Source organism: Oryctolagus cuniculus, chromosome 16 (genome assembly GCF_964237555.1).
Source record: "Oryctolagus cuniculus chromosome 16, mOryCun1.1, whole genome shotgun sequence".
Classification (NCBI taxonomy): Eukaryota; Metazoa; Chordata; class Mammalia; order Lagomorpha; family Leporidae; genus Oryctolagus; species Oryctolagus cuniculus.
The window spans coordinates 44,828,527-44,851,756 of NC_091447.1; the positions used below are offsets into that span (position 1 = coordinate 44,828,527).

The 23,230-nt window shown below is 38.9% G+C and overlaps 1 protein-coding gene across 12 annotated transcripts in view; it reads right to left on the bottom strand.

The window, feature by feature from the left end:
* The window catches only part of CDK14 (cyclin dependent kinase 14), a 742,587-nt gene that overhangs the window by 444,728 nt on the left and 274,629 nt on the right, over nt 1-23,230 (bottom strand). For 11 of the 12 annotated variants that reach the window (XR_011382804.1, XM_070058416.1, XM_070058421.1 and 8 more), the window contains one exon: nt 19,962-20,207. Coding sequence is in view for 11 of the 12 variants with exons in the window: in XM_070058416.1 (XP_069914517.1) it covers nt 19,962-20,207 (246 nt within the window). In the remaining variant the exon portion in view is untranslated. 12 annotated transcript variants of the gene reach the window in all.

A 23,230-nucleotide genomic window follows, 5' to 3' on the forward strand; every position in this document is an offset into this window, starting at 1 on the left:
ACGCAGGTGCAAGAGCCTAAGGACTTGAGCCATCTTCTACTGCTTTCTCAGGCCATTAGCAGAGACCTGGATTGGAAGTGGAGCAGCTGGGACTCAAACCAGCACCCACATGGGATGCTGGCACTGCAGATGGCAGCTTTATCCACTATGACACAGCGCCGGCCCCCATCACTATTCTTGAGTTTGAGTTTTAACCCTACTTTTGAGTGTACTCTTACACCATTTAGGAAAACACAAACACACACACACACACACACACACATACACTCAATGTAGAGGCAATGATCCTGACTCATAGTTGATAAGGAGTCTGTGTGGCAAGTTGAACACATGCTTCTTACCTCCCTCCAAGCCCAAATACCACATAGTGACTGAAAAGAGCTATCTTTCAAACATAGTAAGAAAGAATCAGGAATAGAAAACAAAAAAGATTACTACCATCTAATTGGAAATTCTGAGGAATCAGGAAGACAAGCAAGTAAGTAAAATCAAACCCTCAGAGAAAAGCCCCGACATTTAAAATAGGCTATCAGATAAAAGAAGCAGGAAGCTCCAAGTAAAGATGAGACTGATCAACACAGGTGGGAACATGGTAGCCTCCCAAGCAAGCTGCAAGGACAGGTGCACAGAAGACAGCGGAGAACTATCTGGGACGGAGAACTATCTGGGACGGAAGGGTGGAACAGAAAGGGGAAATGTTTCCACAAGCCGTAACCTAATCTCCGCCTCTTTCACTCCATCACTAAAGATGACTTCCAGAAAACAGAATAAGCTAAAAGTGAATTCTCAAATACAAAAGCGTGTATACCACCAAAAGTCACAAATCATTTAAGGAAAATCACTACCATGAAATATAATCACAAAGTTCGATGAGCAGGAAAACTAAAACCCTGGATGAGTTCCAACAAAAAGTTCCAACAAAAGTTGGAATATCAGTAACCCACATCTTCAATGAGTTTGAGAAGACACACACTTTAAAAAAATAGTTTGAGATTAAGTATCTAATCTGTAAAATAAAACACATAGTGGGCAGTGAATAGAAGAAGGGACACAGCTAAAACAGAAGCTCAATGTTTGAGTGGAATTCTCCCAGAAAAAAAGGGAGAGGTTGCATTTAAGTGTAAAATTATTCAAGAAGCACAATATTATCACAGACAACAATGGCTGCAAAAAGAAAGTGGTATTTTCAAAATTAAAAGGAACATGATTTTGCAACATGAATACTAAAAACAGTCCCTCAATGAGATATGAAAACATTGCAATTTTATCATGCATAGGAAAAAAGCAGACATAAAATTCATATTATCTTAGTATAACATGGAATAATGGGGAAGTATAGGAAGGCACAGAATCATAAGAAAGGAAAATTAAACTATGCTGTAGTTTTTTTTAAATTAATCAATACTGAACTCAGATACTAGTTATGTCCAAACTGTGTTAGCTTTACTATGTTTCTTACCTCTTAAAAGGCAATCACTAGATTAATACAAATAAGGTACATAAATCTCGAACAAATTGAGGGAAGGAGATTGGAAGAAAAAATGCAATGAAGAAGGGAAAACAGGGTGAGGAGTAGAAAGTCAGAAGAGAAGGATACTCAGTAAGACAGCATGATTAGTAAAATACAATAAAATAAGAAGAAAGTTAAGTCTAAACATCAATGATTACAATAAACCTAAGTGAATCAACATCCCCAATTAATAGAAAAACTCTGGAGGCTAGAGTTGTGGCATAGTGGCTAAAGACAACAACAACATCCCATATGGGGGTCATTTGGTAGCATCCCATATGGATACCAGTCATATCCTGGCTACTTCATTTCCAATCCAATGGCCTGAGAAAAGAAAGCAGCAGAAGATGGCCCAAAATACTTGGGCCCCTGCCACCCATGTGGGTGACCCAGATGAAGCTCCTGGCTCCTGGCTCCTGGCTCCTGGCTTTAGTCTGGCCCAGTGCTGGATGTTGTGGCCATCTGGGGAGTGAATCAACAGATGGAAGATTCTCTGTCACTCCCTCTCTCTGTAAATCTGACTATCAAATAAATAAATAAATCTTTTTTAAAAATAAAATTTAGCAGTAAGTTATTAAGAAGAGAAAAATTGAAGAGGTTAAATTTGAAAATGAGGGAGAAAATACAGAGTAATTTTGATGACAGACAAGAAAGAACTCACAAAACCCTAAGTAGATGAACTTAGTATATCCTTAAAAACCAGTGTCAAAATACATCAAGAAGTCCAAGAATCATAAACTAGTAAAGGTAAAACAACATTGGATTAATATCCATGAAAAAACTCTAGCAAAAAAAGAAAAACTGCCAAGTCTGGTGATTAGGGAAGACAAAAATACATCACTCGCATATCAAGAAAATAAACTGATAACTCATAAGCAAGAGATATATGGGCTTCAATATCAGAATATCTTAATCTAGTACACATATTTATATATACTTATATTCTTTCTAAGTGAACACTTAACATTCAGAAAAAAAATGAATGTTAGATTTAGGCCACAAAGAACATATCAGTATCAGAAACTAGAGAAACATTCCATGATATTATAAAACTAAAATTTAATGATATTATAAAATTAAAGACTAGTTTGAAAAACTTGACTGCAATTTAAATTCCTGCTAAATGAGTAGATTTCAGCTGTTACTGCCAAAACAACAAAAAACAAGTAACTATGTGAGATGACAACAGATATGTTAATCTGTCACACTACCATTTTTCTATCTATATATATTCTATAGCTAAAATTTCATAAATAAATATGTGGGAATGGAAACATGAAACTACAAGACCTGTGGGATTCAACCAAATCAATACATCAAAGAAATTTTAAATATATACTTATACAAAAAAAATCTGAAAGTAAATAAAATTAAAGCTTTTAACTACAGCTAGAAAATGAGCAACAATGGACACAGTAGGATGGGAATAACAAAGCAACATAACTCAACATAATCATGGCCATACACAATAAGCCAATAGTCAGCATCATACTGAAAGGGGAAAAATTGACAAAGATGTGCATTTTCCCTCCTTTTATTCAACACAATACTGGAAATCTCAGCCTGAAAAATCAGGCAAGAGAAAGAAATTAAAAACATCCAAATCAGAAAGGAAGAAGTCAAACTGTCACCATTTGCAGATGGCAAGACAAAATATATTGAAAACCACCAAGACTCCACCAAAAAGCTGTTAAAGGGGCACAGCAGGTTAAGATCCTGAGCCATGGTTTGAGTTCTGGCTGCTCTGCTTCCAATTTGCTCCCTGCTGATGCACCTGGGAAAGCAGCAGAAAGCCAGGTACTAGAGCTTCTGCCACCATTGTGGGACACCTGGATGAATTTCCCACCTCCTGGCTTCAACCAGGACCGTTCCCAACTGCTGCAGCCATTTGGGGAGTGAACCAGCAGACAGAAGATCAATGGATCCACCTCACCCCCTCCTTCCCTCTTTGACACTCTGCCTTTCAAATAATAAATAAGTAAATCTTTTTTTAAAAAGAAACTGTTAGAACAAATTCAAGCAAAGTTTCAGAATGCAAAGTCAATATACAGAAACCAGTACTGTTGTTATATATCAACAGTGAACAATCTGAAAAAGAAATCAATAAAACAATCAAATTTCTAATAGCTACTAAAGAAAATTCCAAAATAATTTAACCAAAGAAATGAAAGATCTGCACAATAAAAACTTGAGATAACTTTTGAAAGAAATTGAAGAAGAAATGAAAAGATAGCACCTGTTCATGGGTTGAAAGAATCAACATCATTAAACTGTGCGTATACCCAAAGTGATTTTACAGAATCAATGGAATCCCAATAAAAATACCAATGACATTTTCCACAAAACTACAAAAAATACACTACTAAAATTTGTATGGAAACACAAAAGACTCCCAGTAGACAAAGCAATCTTGAGAGTTAAAAGAATAAAGCAGGAGCATTACTCTACCTGATTTTAAAATATATTACCAATTTACAGTAATTAAAACAGCATAGTCTGAGCATAAAAACAGACACATAGACTAATGTAACAGAACAGCCAGCTGAGAAGTAAACTCATACTTCTATGGCCAAAGGAACTTTAACAAAGGTACTAAAAAAATTATTTTGATGGGGCCGGTGCTGTGGTATGGATGCTTAAGCTGAGGCCTGCGGTGCCAACATCCCATATGGGTGCTGGTTCGAGCCCTGGCTGCTCCACTTCCAATCCAGCTGCCTGCTTATGTGCCTAGGAAAGCAGTGGAAGATGGGCCAAGTCCTTGGGCCCCTGAACCAACATGGAAGACCCAGAAGAAGCTCCTGGCTCCTGGCTTTGGCCTGGCACATCCCTAGTTAGCCACTGTAGCCATCTGGGGAATGTACTAGCAGATGAAAGATCTCTCTCTCCATCTCTCCTTCTCTCTCTGTAACTCTACCTTTCAAATAAATAAATATATATTTTATAAATGCACTTGAAAAAGGATAGTCTTTTCAAAATATAATCCTAGGAAATTTTCTTTTATAGATTTGTTTTATTTATTTGAAAGACAGAGTTACAGAGAGAGAGAGGGGTTTTCCATTTCGCTGGTTCACTCAGTAAATGATAGCAACAGCCAGAGCTGAGCTGATCCAAAGCCAGGAGCTGGGAGCTTCCTCCAGGTCCCCCACGTGGGTGCAGTGGCTCAAGGCGTTGGGCCATCTTCAAGCTTTCCCAGGCCATAGTAAAAAGCTGGATTGGAAAAGGAGCAGCCAAGACTTGAACCGGCATCCATATGGGTTGCAGGCTGGGGCTTTAATCCACTGTGCCACAGCACCAGCCCCCCTAGGAAAATTGAATATCCACATGCACAACAATGAAACTAGATCCCTATCTCTAATCATGTGCAAAAATCAACTCAAAATGGATCACAGATCTACTGATAAAGAAACTGGAAAAATATGCAATGCAATACTACTTGGCCATAAAAAAGAATGGAATTTTGCCATTTGCAACAAAATGAATGCAGCTTGAGATCATTATGCTTAGCCAGTCTTAAAAAGACAAAGATCATGTTTTTCCTGATTTGTGGTAACTAATATACAGAGTACACAGAAAAATAATGTATAGGAGTAAAAAGTAACATTGTGAGATTGATTACTGTTTATAGTCCCTTGTCTATTTTCCTGAAGGACAGTGGTCTTCCTACTTACTACTTATTATTTCTTTATTCAGTGGAGGGTTAAGCTGGTGATTGTAAGCAAATGTAAAGTATATCATTGTAAAAATTAAAAGAAAAATAAGAAGGGAAGGAAATGCGAGGGTGGGAGCAAGGGAAGGAGGGTGGGTAGGGTGGGAAGTATCACTGTGTTCTAAAACTGTATGTTTGACATACATGAAATTTGTTTCTGCTAGAGAAACTTTTTTAAAAATTTAATGGATTACAGTTCTAAATGTTAAGACCTGAAATTCTGAAATGACTGGAAGGAAATGTAGAGGAAACACTCCAGGACGTTGGAATGGGTGTGGCATTTTGAACCATACAAAGCACAAGAAACAAAAGCAAAAATATAAAGTGTCTCAGCAAACCAAAGATTTTCGGTGCAGCAAAGGAAATCATCAACAGAATGAAGAGAGAACCTATACAATGGGAGAAAATATTTGCAAACTATATATTTGACAAAAGGTTAATATCTAGGATACATAGGGAAACCAATAGCAATAAAAATAATCCAATTTTAAAGTAGGTAGTTTTCAAAGGAAGACATGCAAATGAACAGCAGGTACATTAAAATACTCAATAACAGTAATCATTAGGGAAATGCAAATCAAAACCACAATGAGGCATCACCTCACTCCTGTGAGATTGGCTGTTATCAAAAAGACAAATGATAGTGTTGATGAGGATATAGAGAAAAGCGAAAACTTCCTCACTGTTGGTGGAAATATAAATGAAGACAACTATTGTGGAAAGCAATAGGGAATTTCTCCAAAAAACTAAAAACTGTACTTCATATGACCCAGCTATCCCACTCCAGAGTTTACATGCAAAGGAAATGAAATCCATCTGGGGTAACCCGCACCCCCATATATATTTACTGTAGCACTATTCACAACAGCCAAGAAATGGAAACAACCTCAGTGTCAATCTACTGATGAATGGCTAAAGAAAATGCAGTACATATACACAAGGGAATCTTATTCAGCCATAATAAGAATGAAACCTTACCATTTGGAACACAACATGGACGGAGGTACAGGTCATTATTTTGAGTAAAATAAGCCAACTACAGAAAGACAAGCAACACATGATCTCACTCACATTTGGAGTCTTACACAAAAGATGATCACATAGAAATTAAAAGCTGTTGTCAGAGGATGGGTAGGGGAGAGGAGAGGAAGGCATGGGGCAAGGCTGATTAACAGGTGCTAGGTTGTAGCTACACAAGAATAAGTAGATCTGGGTTCTATTGCACAGCAGGGTGACTATGGATAATGTATATTTCTCTATTTAAAAAAATAGACAAACAAGATGGGATAGTTGATGTTTTCACCAAAAGAAGTGTTAAATGTTTAAAGAGACAGATATATTTACCCTAATTAGACATTACACAGTTTCGACATGTATCAAAACATTGCATATTATGCCATAAATATGTACAGTTTTACGGCTTTTAGTCTTTTTAAATAAAGAAATAAAAGTAAAATAAAGGCAATGGAAGATACTTATGAAATATAAAGCAAACATAATATAAATATGACCAATAAAGCCAAATGCTATATGTAAAAATATTGAAACAGAAGACTGTCCAGAAAGTCTCACTAAAAAGAGAACCAAATGAATCTCTTTTAAGCACAAAAAGAAATATGAGCCTAAAAACAGATCTTTTTTTTTTCATTAATTAACCTAGAGTATCATGGACAGCTTTATAAAAATTTGAAAATTTGAAAGAAACTTATTATTTTCTATAAAAATATTAATAATTCAAATTGATCTAAGGAAAAAAAAGGGTGCCACAGCAAACAGAATAAATTCAGTCATTCTAAACCTAAAAATACAAATGGCTACTATGAGCAACTTTTAATAAAATTTAAGAAAAAGATAACTACTTAGCTGTTTGAAACATATCAACAACAACAAAAAAGGCTTCCAAATTTATTTTCTAAGACTAGGAAAATTTCACTAATAAACTAATTAATAAAACAAACATGTATCACTTACAAACACAAAAGCAAAATACCAAAGAAGTTGAAAATTAGTTTGTGAAAATATGCTAAAAGTGTCATATTGCTACAAGGACACCATGGTCAGATTTGATTAGAGCCGCCCCTGACCTCTGACTTTACTTTCACTACCTCCTTAAGGACGTTATCTCCAAATCTTTCTGAGGTGATGAGGACTAGGACTTCAACACAGCAACTTGGAGGGCACAATTCAGGTCATAAATAGATAGACAAATATATTTCAAAAATTAATACAGGAAGGAAGGAGAAAAAGATGAGACACAAAGTTATAAGCTGCTTTTCTAGTTTAGCTTGCATAGGAGTTAAAACATAGATCGCAATGCTGTGTTCTGAGATCTTCAAGCATCATATTAATTTAGGACCACCTATTTTTCCCCTTTGAGACACACGTTAGGTACAGACCATGTGCTGAGTTGAATCAAGTGAACTGTAATGGAAAGTTACATTCAAAGTCACCTGACTAGTCCTGTGTGGGTTATGTTCTCATACATTTTTCATCACCAGGAAACAGCTTGCGAATGTCACACTCTACCATCACCCTCCTGAGCCCATGTTTTAAATAGAAATTTAGAAACCTACATTAAACTTCAGTATAAAATGATCTTCAATGGGGAAAATATTGTGTTCACAGTTCCACTCTAAATTATTTAAAGTCAGAATGAGAGATCTATGTGTCTGCTTTTTGTGCTCCTTTAAGAATGAGTCCAATCTAAGTTAAAGGGAAAAAGTAACAGCAGAAAATTACTTCCATATTCTTATTAGGAGATAAGTTGGTAATGCATGTTTAGGGCAAGCACAAGACAGAGTCTTCACAAAATTGGCAAGAGAATAAGAAGTCGATGTTTTTGCTTCCTGGAAAAGCACAAATAATTTTCTAAAACTGATATACTTAACTCATCATAAACTGTCTTGCATCAAAGAGGGTCTTTAATTGTTTTAAGATACAGACCATACTTAACTATCTACCTGACAAGAGTTAATTGAGGAATTTTTAAAAACAAGAATATTCTGTATATAAAAACAATCTTCATTTATTTTTTAAGTAAATCAACTAAGAAAAGGTAATAATGGTAAAAAGCAGTCTATTTATCCAGTTAAATGGATTTAAATGCATGAACTTTTGTGTTTAAAGTATATTCTATTAACACTGCAATGGCAGAAAAATAACATTTTGCCACATTTGGTAGTAAAACAATGTTATATGCCCTGTGAAAACAACGTGTAGACATTGTGAAAAAATAATGTATTTTAAGGATCAATCATGCTGGCTCCATAATTATGAAGAATGAAAAGCACGTAACTTCTATAAAAATTGTTCTACCTACAAAAGAATGGGCCTATGAAACAGATCATGTCTATGATAAAGTCAGAGTTGTGAGAATTAGATTCCTATAAAACCAGGTTCCTATTTTAAGTATGCAGAAATAGTCTGCTCTGTAATTACTGTGCCTATAAATAAGGAATCTAAATGCCAAGCATTTAAAGAGGTCAGTGATAAAGTCCTTCTTATCAAATGAGCAAACTATAAATAATTTAGATGGAGAGGTCCTGTTTTGTTAAAGTTCAGACCTTCCACTTGCCTTTTTTTCTTGTAAATTTATTAAATCATCACATTTAAATAAATATGCCACATCAAACCAGTATGTGGTCAATTCTAAACATTATCCTTGGCTCTTTGATGTCAGGTGCATGGATAGATGAAAAACAGCTTGCAGGACAACTATTCTTTGCTTATCACTTTCCTGGTGAGAGTACAGGATTGAGATAACACTAGAGACTTGGAAATATAAGTGGGCTAACTGGTGACTGCTAAGACAATATAGAGATGTGGTATTTAATGAGAAAACATTAATACATTTTTAAGAAAACAGAATAAAGGTAGAGAGAGAACCAGTGATTATCTAGACCAGTGGAGGGGAACATTGGCAATGAAAAAGAGCAGATGCTGCCCCAGCTGAAGTGTCTGCCACCCAGCCAGGAAGAGGGCGTTCCTGATCCCTGCACAGCCCTGCTACAAGGAAGGTGCTCCTGGCCCCTGTCAGCAGTGGTTCATTCTTGTGTATCAGGAACAACGACTAGCTAGCTGAGTATATACCGCATGCCAGGCTTTGAGCCAATCACTTTATATCCACTACCTAAACAGAATCTCTATAACACTACCCTGAAATTGATTCCATCCTCATGTGAACATGAATTTAAAGGCTCAGTCACTAGCAAAACTAGAATTCAAACCAAGCTGACAAACTGAGAACCTATTTATTTACCACTACCATACATTGGCAGAATATTCCCACAGAGTCTTAACTGTCATCCTAATGGAAAATATATTAATTATTCTTAGGTCTGTCGCCTACGAAAACCCCATTCCCAGCAGCAGGGTTGGGTTTATGAACTGCATTTTTATAAACTGTGTGAGTATCCCTCAATATTCATTGTAGTGATACCATGATATGGCTACAAGATTGTCCATAGTTTCTTACTGACTATACTGAGAATTGATTTCAACTGTCACACGTAGCAATCATGCTTAATATTGTTGAAGATCCTTTGAATTGCAAGAAACCCACAAGTAAGAATCACTGTTCTACCATATTATACTATAACTGTACAAGTGGGTGTGAGGATGAAAGAGGAAGGCTTCAAGCAGAACTACACGACCCTACTGACAAGGATTTAAAGTCAAAATGTTGTATTTATTTATATGTTTTATATATAGATATTTGGCTTCAATCTCAAAAAATCTCTATCACACATAATTCATGCATAACATCAATTTTAAGAGAGCTTTAAGACAGGTGCTGGATGAAGAGATGGATTCAAACACCACACATGGTAACAACCTGACCAAGGGGGCTTAGTTCTATCTGGGAATTGTCCGCTCCCACAACACAGATGTGATGCCAAGAGGAGACCCCAGAGAATGAGAATCTGGGAATTGAAGTGGAACCCTCATCTGCATGTCTGTACCTTCTTCTCTCCAGATCTGTCTTATCACGGGATATAGATTTCTATGGTGACAAAATGAGGTAAACTTGAAGCAGTTTGGGGAATGCACAGAGGATCTTAACCTAAATACAAATTTCTGAAAATCTGTTCTTTTTAGGATCAATTTATGACTGTACAACTCAATGAAATCCCTTCTCAACTGGGCCAACAAGACAGGCAGCTTCCACAGTCCTCCCAAAAGTTGGAGCTATTGAAGAGAAGGCCGGGCTGGGGAAATGGTGAAAAAGGGGGAAAGGTTTGTCACGGCAATGATGGCACTAAACACTGCCCAGGACTAGTCCTAGGAAAAGCAGGCCCTCACAGAAGTCTGAAACAAACAAGAAAACTCCATCAAACATCCCCTTGAAATATGCAAATCTAATAAAATCACATTCTGCCTGAATTCTAAAGTGCACCTGGAAAATATTAGCAAGCATAGACTAGCATGGTGGCCCATGAAGTCGAGCCACTCTTGGTTCCTTGATTTCAACCACAGCTTCTAACACAAAAACGGCCAGAATGTGAACAGCATATAAATACAAACAACTATAGATTTGAGAAAATAAAGTATTTAAGTTTCAATCAGGTTATTTCCAAGAAACAATTCTTTCCTCATTAAAACAGTCAATACAGTGACACCCTTGTATCCCCTTCCTTCTTCTTGGAACCCTTTCAAGGTAACTAATATTTGAAAAGAAATAACAATAAAATAAATTTACATTAATCTTGAAACCCTTATGTGAAAGTTATAGCCTCAAAACACCTTATTAACAAAACCTAAGTGGAGAAAGCATTTACGCTTTCCCTTGAGAATGATATGACCAAACCCAGACACTATGGCAGTGGATGTAAAATGTTACACAAGAAATGTTACTGCCCCCATTTTCTGCCCAATTGGAAACTCAATAGAATTACTCTTTCCACAAAAGAAGGATGTAATAAAATACCCCTTCCTAGCACAAATGGAGAGAAAAAAAAAGGCATCAGAGGAAAAAGGAATCACAAAAAATTATATTAGATATATATATGTAATATACATGTTATTCCTCTGAAGGAGAGAAGGAAACCATTTCAGTTTGATAAGGAAAAAAACTATACTTTTCCAGAGCACAAAGAAAGTGAAAATTAATCAAAGCAATGACCCATACAAAGTAGTGTAAGTGGCCCTGATGGTAAGAAACACATCTCTGGTAGACCAGAAAATGTAAACCCAAGTACAACTCAGGAAAGAATATGTAAAGAAAGTTAACAAGGCAGGGGCCAGCGCGGCAGCGCAGTAGGTTAATCCTCCACCTGCAGCGCCAGCATCCCATGTGGGTGCTGGTTCTAGTCCTGGATGCTCTTCTTCCAATCCAGCTCTCTACTATGGCCTGGGAAAGCAGTGGAAGATGGCCCAAATCCTTGGGCCCCTGCACCCGCGTGGGAGACCCAGAGGAAGCTCCTGGCTCCTGGCTTCAGATCAGTGTGGCTCCGGCCATTGTGGCCATTTGGGGAGTGAACCGATGGAAGGAAGACCTTTCTCTGTTTTTTCCCTCTCACTGTCTGTAACTCTCCCTCTCAAATAAATAAATAAAATAAAATAAAATAAAAGTTAACAAGGCAGTAGGAGGGAAATAGAAGGAACTTTGCAGTCACACGTGATGGCTTGAACACAACTATTTCTCTCCTCCCCAGCAATCCACAATAACATGATAGCAGTGAATAAAGGAGACAAGTGGATGCAAGGTCCTGACTAGGACAAGCAGAAAAGGCTTGCAAATACCCAGAGGTCTACGCCAGTAAGAGATGAAGTTGATTCCTACTTCAGAATCCCAGAAACACTCAAGAACTAGAGGATGAGGTTCAAGGTGAGGCAAAAACGAAATGTCTACTTGGAGTGGTTTTAAGGAGGATGCTGTGGCTCCTGTAATCAGCCATCAGGGCATCTACCCTTCCCCTTTCCCAGCAGGGTTTATCCTCTAAAGAGGCTGGACTACAGAGGCTCAGAACAGGGATGCCAAGTGGTGCACAGATTAGGAAAAGAGCAATACTGATGAAAACAAAGCATAAGACAGAGCTGGGAAGGGCCCAGCCACCTCTTGATCATCTCACAAGAACAGTGGCTAGATTTATATGCCCAAAAACTGCATATTGTTTTCTAAAAAGAAAGCTCTAGAAGAATGTTTTTACCATAAAGAAATGAGAAATGCCTAAGCAGTCAGGTATGTTCAAGCTGATTGGAATTAACACAATGCACACAGTTATTAAAATATCATATGCTACTCTATAAATGTGTACAATTCTTATGTGTCAATTAAAAGTTTTAAAATATTATCAAACAAAATAGATCAACAGATCTGCTTTGAAAGAATTATCTGACCAAAGAGGAAAACAAGCAAAAAGAGATACTAGCTTTTGAGAATACTCCTATGAAATCACTAGGTTTTCATCAATATTCCCTATGCTGAACCTCCTCCCCCAGTTGACAAGGTACCCAGAGAGAGGTGCCAGTCAACTCCGTAGTACATTTCTCATAAATATAAATTGAGAGCCAACAGCTTTCACTGATAGGAATGACAAACACCCACCAACAATCGCACCAAGCAAGGCAAAAACAAAAACAAAAAACAGAAACAGGGAATTCAAAGGAAACAAAGACAACTGAGAGAGTGTATAAAAGAAAATAAAACTTCAAAATTTCCCCAAGCTACATACATTTAGTATTCTCAGAGACATATGAGATATATTCTTCATTGAAAAAAAAAAGTGATTTTTTTTTCCAAAGGTTATTCAGAAAATAAGAGCGAGCTTGCGGAAACAAATGTCAGCATAACTAAAACTTCAACTGAAGGGAGAGAAAAATGCACAAAAAGGATTTAATAAAGAAAAGGAAATCAGAATACCAATTCAAAAGTGCCATCTAATCTGATAGCCATCTAATAAAAATGTGTTAAAGAGTAAAAGGGGGGGGGAACTAATAAAGAATAAAAGAATACTTGCTGAAACTGAAAGAAACTAATGGCAAAAGCAAAAGAACCTACTGAATACTAGGAAAAGGGTCCACACAAGGGATAAAAAACAAAGTCCTTAAAAATTCTACCTGAAGGACACATGCTGTGGTATAGGAGGTAAAACTGCCATCTACAGTGCCATATAGGCGCTGGTTCAAGTCCCGGCTGCTCCTCTTCCAATTCAGCTCTCTGCTATGGCCTGAAAAGCAGTAGAAGATGACCCAAGTGCTTGGGCCCCTGCACCCAAGTGAGAGACCTGGAAGAAGCTCCTGGCTCCTGGCTTCAGACTGGCCCAGCTCCAGCTGGCCAGACATTTCGAGAGTGAACAAGCAGATTAAATACCTTTGTCTCTGTCTTTCCCTCTGCTTCTATCTCTCTGTAACTCTATGGCTTTCTTTTTTAAAGATTTATTTTATTTATTTGAAAGACAGAGTTACAGAGAGAGGTAGAGAGAGAGAGAGAGAGAGAAAGTCTTCCATCCTCTGGTTCACTCCCCACATCCTCTATTACTATCCCAGGCCATAGCAGAGAGCTGGACTGGAAGAGGAGCAACCGAGACTAGAACCTGGTATGTTTCATGTATTGTGACAAAGATACAAATATAAGATGGATAATAGGAGAGATGGCATGAGAGGTGTATAGACATTCACTGCAGTACTACCTCACAATGTCTGTTTTGTAGATTTAAAACCAAAAATAAAAGACCAAAAACAAAAACCAGGGAGAAAAAAAACAGAATGTCCTAAAAGGTTCCCCAAAGAAAAAAGCAGGTTGGAAAAAAGCTAACTGGGAATCAGAATAGTTAAGGGCTTTCAACAACAATATGAGCACCTAAAAGGCAACAGGACATCTTCGAAGGTCTAAGAAAAAAATGTTTTCTCAACTAGAATCATATCCAAGCCAAATAAATAATTAAGTAAGAATAAAGACATGATACAATGTGCCAACTCCCAATTGCCCATCTCAAGAGGAGATTATGCTCCCACCAAAGAATAAAATAAACCAAGACAAGTAACCCAGAAAAGAGATATTGAGCGTAAAAGGAAAAGGAGGGAAAGAGAATTCTGGGGAAGGTCCTGGGAAGAAGGCTCACAGCTGCAGGTGTGCGATGAACTGGCCAGGCTGTGCAAGACCCACGGAAAACCTGGGGACGGGGCAGGAGTGGGTGTGCAGCAGGGCAACTGATACACCCCCAAATTCTGGTTGGTTTCAGATGATCTCCATTGTTTTCTGGAATAATTCCAGGTCTGAATTTGATTTAAAAACAGTACTAGTTTAATTAGGAACAAATAAAACAAGGCAGTTGCACCCAGGAAAACCAAAAAGTTACTCAAGGAAAAGAAATCACAGGAAAGCATGTGGGTTTGCTATGAACAGTATTCATAGCATAATAGGACTGCAATTGCTATATATTAATTTAACCCAAAAGTGGGGAAACACATTTGGAAAGAGAGACATAAAACAAAGAAAACTCTGTCTTGATTTGCTCCTTTGTATCTTGTACAATACTAGGTGCATCTAAGTACTAAATTCCAGTATTTCGTTCTGGGCCTTCTCTTTCTCTGACCCTACTGAACCCGCCCTGAACAGAAGTCTACTGTGGCATTTTCCTGGACAGGTGCCCCAATCTGTCATTTTGGAGAAGGCACAGGAGAAAGACTAGCAGACTACACCATCACCCTTAGACTGCCCCATGGTCCCTTTGCTGTCATCCACTCACAGCAGCCATCAAGGTCCCTCCCTAGCTGCTACTGCTGTCCTAAGAATGGATCAAAAAGCCACCACTAGGTACTCAATGGCAGTCTGGGCTTAAAAGGGTCCTAGTTCTCAGAACAGTCACCAGTCCCTTTGCCTGCCCTGAGCCTCCATTTTATTCTCTGATAGTACCGTTTCAAAAACTGTTCATGGTCAGCACCCCTCCTATTTTGAGGTTCATGGAGGTACGTTACCTCCTTATTTGTTGTAGATATTATCCATTGGTTTTATTACACTAATTGCTCATCTAATTCTATGAAAGATTCTTCAAACTGTAACTATACCATGTAGTATGACATGTTCCCAGAATCTTTCCCTAATCCATCTTCTAAGCTATGTTCAAGCATCACTCTAATAAAAATAAAAATTAGCCTTAAAGAAAGATACAGAGAACATCAGACACATGAGTCTCAACTTTCCCTGATAAGGAATTTTGATTCCATACTAAAAATTAAAAATGAGACTTAAAGCTCCCACTACTGGGGCAGGTGTTTGGTGACACTGACTGAGACATCTATATCCCATAACTCAGCCCAGGGTGCTTGGGTTTGAGTTCTCAGCTCCACTTCCAATTGCAGCTTCCTGCTAATGCATATCCTGAAAGCAGCAGGTGATGGTTCAAGTAATGGGGTCCCTGCCACCCACCTGGGAGACCTGAGTGGCATTCCCAGCTCTCAGCTTCAGCACAGCCTGGCCATTGCCCACTGCGGGCAGCTGAGGAGTGGGCCAGTAAATGAGAGTTTTCTCTCTTTCTCCCTATCCTCTCCCCCTAAATGTATATATTTTTTTCAAAAATCTCACTACTGTCATGTATACTAATTTGCATACATTGATTTTTGAAATGATATAGGCAAGTTGGCCTATATCAGAGTGCCTAGGTTCAATTCCCAGCTCTTGCTACTGATTGCAACTTCCCACTAATGAAACCCTAGAAGGCAGCAGGTGACAGCTGTGTCTATGTGGGAGACCTGCCACCCATGTGGGAGATCAGAATTGAGCTCCCAGTTCTTGTCTCCAGTCTTCACACAGCTCGGCCACTGTAGACATCTGGGGAGCCAGCAGATGAGCATTTTCCCTTTGAGTGTCTCTCTCTGCCTAATAATTTTTAAAGACTTTTTAATTAAAAGAAATAAAACCACATGACCACAAGCAGTAATAAGCACAACTGGCACCCAGATCTTGGCTTCTAAATACCATTCTCTAATAAAAAGAACCAGGGCTCTTCAGAGAAATAGCTGATTCTAGTCTGTGGGAGGGAAGACAGAGGAACAGAAGACCTTGCAGGACCAGAAAGGAATGACGTGTTCAGGAAAAAGGGATTGGGGAGGGTTGAAAATATTTCAAAATGAGAGAGCAAACAACCTAAAAGATTGTCCAAAATTGCAGTGGCAATTTAAAGGCAACAAAAAAATAGTACACTAGAGGAATATAACTAGGATAGCCAGATAAACAAGGATGACCAGTTAACATCAGATAAAAAATGAGTAATTTTTTTAGTATAAGAATGCCTCGTTGTGGGACAGTGGGTTAAGTTGTCATTTGTGATGCCCATACACCATATAAGAGAGCAAGTTTGAATCCTGGCTGCTTCCAACCAAGTTCATAACGCACCTGGGAAGTGGCAGCTGATGGCTCGAGTACTTGAGGTTTTGCCTCCCAGATGGAATTCCTGGCTTCTGGATTCAACCTGACCCAGCACTGGCAGTTGTGGCCATTTGGGGAGTGAACCAGCAGATGGAAAATTTTTCACTGTCTTACCGTCTCTGCCATTCAAGTAAATAAATAAATAAGGTTTGGTTTTAGAGATTTATTTATTTATTTGGAAGGCAAAGACAGAGGGAGACAGAAAGAGATCAATCGCTCATCGTCTGGTTCATTACTCAGTGGCCACAACAACCTGGAACTCCATCTGGTCTCCCACATAAGTTGCAAAGGTCTAAATATTTGAGCTATTGTTCACTGCTGTCCCAGGTGCATGAACAGGGAGCTAGACTGGAAGCAGCACAGTGGAGACTTAAATCTGGTGTGCAAAAAGGACCCTGATGTCCCAGATGGCAGCTTAATTTGCTGTACAACAATCCTGGCCTCATAATTACAGCTTAAAAAATGCCTCATGCCCATTTCTACTATATAATATTAAGATAACTATGCAGTAAAACATGTATAATTCTCTTTTCATAACATCAGCTCATTCTCAGTAACTCCTTTCTTTCTTCTCTATGACACTAGAAGTTCCCCCAGGAGTTACTTCGATCTGTAGCACTGAGACCCTACCTTACACTCACAGGCATGATTATCAGGGCCAGATTGGGGACCACCAAATAATCAATTCTCATAAATTTTAATAACACTTATTTCAGCTTCTTTAATTCAAAATATAACATGAGCTCTGCATAGTGTGATAGGAGTTTAATTAACTGGAGTGTCAAAATTCTTCTAGCAGTTGGTATTTCTTGTTCTGCTTTTGCTCCCAGGAAATCTTAACTTAAACTCTGTGAAATGTCATGTATTTCTTAGCAAAATAACACAATCAGAATAATCTATGGGGGCCAGCGCTGTGGCACAGGTTAATCCTCTGCCTGAGGTGCCAGCATCCCATATGGGCACCAACTCTAGTCCCTGCAGCTTCTCTTCTAATCTAGCTCTCTGCTATTGCCTGGGAAAGCAGTAGAAGATGGTCCAAGATCTTGGAGCCCTGCACCCATGTGGGAAACCCAGAAGAAGCTCCTGGCTCCTGGCTCCTGGCTTCAGATCAGCGCAGCTCTGGCCGTTTCAGCCATTTGGGGAGTGAATCACCAAAAGGAAGACCTTTCTCTCTGTCTCTCCCTCTCACTGTCTGTAAATCTACCTCTCAAATAAAGAAATAAAATCTTTTTTTTAAAAAAAAGGAATAATCTATGAATTCTAATCTCATCCTTTAAACTATTTTTTAAAAAGATTTATTTTTTACTTATTTGAAAGGCAGAGTTAGAGAGACAGAGGGAGAGGGAAAGACAGAAGAGAGAGAGAGAAGAGAGAGAAGAGAGAGAAGAGAGAGAAGAGAGAGAAGAGAGAGAGAGAGAGAGAAAGAGAGAGGTCTTTCATCCCCCCTGGTTTACTCCCCAGATGGCTACAACTGTCAGGACTGAGCCAGGCCAAAGCCAGAAGCCAGGAGCTTCTTCCCCGTCTCTCATGTGGATGCAGGGGCCTGCTGCTCCGTTCCCAGGCTCATTAGCAGGGAACTGGATCGGAAATGGAATAGCTGGACTTGAATCGGTGCCCACATGGGTTGCTGGTGTCACAGGTGGTGGCTTAACAAGCTACATCACAATGCTGGCCCCATCTTTTAAACTCGTACAGCACCTAAATCAGAAAATTGCTAAATGTAGTTAAATCTCAAAAGTGCTTAATTTCAAAAGATTTTTTTTACAATGTTAAGTGTTGGTCATCCTTTAAGTATGAATTCTAGTCAAAATTTTACAAACAAAAAGCAGCAACAATCTCATAACTGTATGCTGCTGCTGTAGACTGAACATCTGTGTTCTCCCAAAATTCATGGTGAAAATCCCCAGGCACCAATGAGATGGCATCTGGAGGTGGAGCCATGGGAAGTGAAGCAGTCCTGAGTATGGAGTCTCATGAATGGGATTAGAGCCCTTTTCACAAGAGACCCCAAAGACATGTGCTCATTCTCTTGCTCTCCCATTTAAGGTTTCTTGATCTTGGACTTTCCCAGCCTCAAGAACAATGAGAAATAAACTGTTGAAGCCAGTCAGTCCACCATACTTTGATACAGCACTCCACACTTGAGTAGGTAACCTCCTTAGGACAAAAGGCAAGAATTGTCTTCAGTTTGAGTCTAGTAAATTTCATTACGATGAATAGAATTTCTCTTTAGAATATCAATTTTAATATCTAACTCTTACCTTTTAAAGTATTTATGCTAAGTGGCTGGCATCGTGGCATAGTGGATTAAGCTACCACCTGCAATGCTGGCATCTCCATATAGGAGCTGATTCAATTCCCAGCTATGCCACTTCCAATCCAACTCCCTGCTAATATGCCTGGGAAAGCAGTGGAAGACAGCCCAACTTCTTGGGCCCCTGCACCCATGGGAGAGATCTGGATGAAGCTCTGGTTCCTTGCTTCAGCCTGGCCCATCCCCAGTTGTAGCTGTCATCTGGAGCGTGAACCAGTGGATGGAAGACCTGTCTCTCTGTCGCTCTGTATAACTCTGCCTTTCAAATAAATAAATAAATACTTAAAAATACATTTATGGTGAAAACAAACTGAAATAACACAAATGAACAAATCTGTCCATTTATTCTGAAATGAAACTCTTAATTTGCTAACTGCAAAACTATCCTTACAAACACAGTAAAGTTCAGTAATTTCTCCAAGGGTTTAAAATACAAAGGATTTTTAATTATAGAATTTTCTTGCTGGAAGCAGCTAGAAAAAAAATTTATTTCTAGGCTGGTGCCACAGCTCACTAGGCAAATCCTCCACCTGTGGTGCCAGCACCCCGGGTTCTAGTCCCAGTCAGGGTGTTGGATTCTGTCCCGGTTGCTCCTCTTCCAGTCCAGCTCTCTGCTGTGGCCCGGGAAGGCAGTGGAGGATGGCCCAAGTCCTTGGGCCCTGCACCCGCATGTGAGACCAGGAGGAAGCACCTGGCTCCTGGCTTCCGATCGGTGCAGTGTGGCAGCCATAGCGGCCATCTAGGGGGTGAACCAACGGAAGGAAGACCTTTCTCTCTGTCTCTCCCTCTCCCTCTCTCTCTCTCTCTCTCTCTCTAACTCTGCCTGTGAAAGAAAAAAAAAAAACTGATTTCTCCAAAGATAAGTGGAATCATGTCCTTCATGTCCCTGCTGGTGCTCATGAAGGGATCTGTATGTAGTTTGCTTTCTCTCTCTCATTCCACCACCGTGGGAGGAATGCAGACTAATGCACTTCCCAAGCCACCTGCCATCTACATCCACCTGCAGCATAGCCTGCCACCCTCCTTCTGTGGACCCAGGGACAAAACAGAGGAGTGCACTCACCGAGCTGGGGCTAGAGTGCCGCCTAACTTTTGGAGACTCTTTGCCAGCAGAGGAGGACTTAAAATTAATGCATGCATTGTTCTCAGAATGCACCCTCTTTACTTGATTCGTCGGCTTCTCAAACGGGTCAAAAGTGCTCTGTGTCCTCTGAACCCTGACTTTTTTATCCTCAGGAATTGTATCCAGGGGTTTGATCACTGAGTCCATCCCCTGGCAGTTCCGTGTGGACATCTTTGTGACACATATCTGGAAAACAAAAGAAATTACATTCAGAACTCTCCACTAAAACTTTAATATTATTTAACATGCAGATTTATTATTCTAAAAAGCATGCCATTTTCAAATTCAGGAAATGTCCAAAAAGTCCACATTCTAAAAGTCCATACAAGCTTGAAAAATCACTCCAAATCATCCTATTCATGCTCACTTAGTACATGCACCTAAAGAAGCTATTCCTAAAGTGAGAGAAATTTAAGGCCTAGACTACTGCAACAGATAGGTGGCTCTTGAACTCTGCCACATGTTTTACCATCTGGCTGCAGGTGGATTATTTCTGAATCATTAAGAGGTTGGATAACTTGACCTAACTAAAAAAGTTCATCAGATGGGCACTCTATTTGATATGATAGTCTTTACATATGCCAGCTGACAGAGACTAGAAGAAAAGAGGCATCATGCTATTTAAGTTTCATGTCTGAATATATGTTTAGGGGCTGGCGCTGTGGCATAGCAGCTAAAATCGCCGCCTGCAGTGCCAGCATCCCATATGGGCGCCAGTTCGAGTCCTGGCTGCTCTATTTCTGATCCAGCTCTCTGCTATGGCCTGGGAAAGCAGTAGAAGATGGCCCAAGTCCTTGGACCCCTGCACCAGCGTGGGAGACCTAGAAGAAGCTCCTGGCTCCTGGCTTCGGATCAGCCCAGCTCCGACCATTGCGGTCAACTGGGGAGTGAACCAGCGCATGCAAGACCTTTTTCTCTCTCTCTCTCTCCCTGCAACTCTGCCTTTCAAATAAATAAATAAATCTTAAAAAAAATATATTAAGTATATTCACCATCATGGGAGGAATGCAGACTAATGCACTTCCCAAGCCACCTGCCATCTACATCCACCTGCAGCATAGCCTGCTACCCTCCTTCTGTGGACCCAGGGACAAAACAGAGGAGCGCACTCACCGAGCTGGGGCTAGAGTGTTTAAAATCCATGGAAACAATCATATGAGACAGTGAATAACTGAAGACATAAATTGTTTCTTTCTTAATTCCAAAGCTAATGGACAAAATAGGGAAAATGCCATAAAAGAAAAAATACTGAATAATGACTACTTCAAAATCCTGCTTACTTCTCTAGACCCTAGTCCCTTTCTGAAGTCTTCATTCCTTCTCTTCTCACTCAGTCTGCCCCACTCTCGGTTTATTTCAGTTGCTCTAACTTTTCCTCTTTGTTTCCTATTATGTTCTAACCCTTCAATTCTCCCTATAATCTGCAAACACTGTTGCCCTTATTAAATAACTATACAGCCTCTAGCTTGTCTAAAACTAGGTAACTGTGTATGTTTCTCTCAAACAAAATCAGTAAATGAAATTGCTTTTAGAATCTCCTTTCTTCTCCTCCAAAGTTTCCATGTCCCTATACATGATCTAATACGGAAAAACAGAATATACTTAAGAAAAATTCTTATTTTTTCAAGTGGAAATACTGCTTCCAAATAATACATAGTAAAGTATGATTCTATGTGGTGATAAATGTATCTACATATAGGGATACAGACAGATACAGATCTCAATATAGATACAAATACAGATAACTGTGGATGAGAACAATAAAAAGTATATATAAGGAAACACACCAAACTGTTAAAAACAAATACCTCCAGCCATATGGAATTTCAGAGACAAAGTTACACATGCCTGTATTGTTTGAGTTACAGAATAAACAAAGTAATCTTTAAAAAAGTCAAGTAGGAAACTATATAACCTATGCTCTTTAAAGCTTTCAAAACAACAACAAAATCCTATTAAATATTAAGCATCAACTCTGACCTGCGAACGTGTTTTAATGTTAATTCAGCACAGGCTGAATTCTAAGTCAAATGAAAATCATATGATCATATTTTCTAGCATATCACAAAATGCCCAAGGCATCACCACAGCCTTAACTATGGTTGACAACAATTAATTATATATTTCAAATAGCTAGTGGAATAGACTTAATGTCTCCAACACGAATAAATTACAGTGCTTGAGATGACAGATATGCCAATTACTGATTTGATCATTAAACACAGCATACATGTGTTGCAATATACACAGTACTCCATAAATATATGCAGTCATTATGCACCAAAAATAAAGATATCTTCAAATAAAAACTGAAAGCAAAAAAGAAACAGTTAATGCAGAATACTCTACACATGATCAAAAGCTAACCATGTATCAGAAGTAGGTGAAACGCACACAGTATTTTTAAGGGTTTCTGTGTTCCTAAGATTGTGACAGCAATAGAGATGAACCCATCCATGTCACTGTGTCAACTAAAACATAAACACACAGACCTGAGAAGTCAGGAAACCCCAAACATAAAGGATTCAAAGAAAAATACATATAGGCACATCAAAATCAAATGGCTTAAAGTCAACAGAGGTAAAAAGGTACTTTAAAAGATAAAGGTGACAGAAAATACTAGGTAACTAAACAATACAAAAAGGCAATTTAAAAGCATCTTGAACTAAATGGAAACAAGAACAGAAAATAGGGACTGGTGTTTTGGCCAAGGTTCATCACTTGGGATGCCCACAACCAACATCAGAGTCCCTGAATCTGACCCCGGTTCCTCCACTTCTGACCCAGTTTCCTGCCTATGCATACACTATGAAGAAGCAAATGAGAATGGCTCAAGTACAATCGTCCCACCTACATGGGAGAACCCAGACTGAGCTCTGGGCTCCCGACTTCAGCCTTGTCCAACCCTGCCTGTTGAGGTCAACTGGGGAATAAACCAGTAGACGAAACATCTCTTTTTGTCTTCCTGTCTATGTCTCAAATAAAGTAAAAACATAATTTTTTAAACATCAGAAAATATGAAGATGATAAAATGTAGCTAAAGTGGTATGTTAGCTGTAATAAAATTTATAGTTTTAAATGCATACAGAAAAGAGTCTCAAAGCAATGACCGCAGCAAATGAAACCCAAAGCAGAAGACTAAAATAATAAATATCAGTGGAAACAAATGAAACAGGGCAACCAAGAAAAATCAATAAAGCTAAAATCTT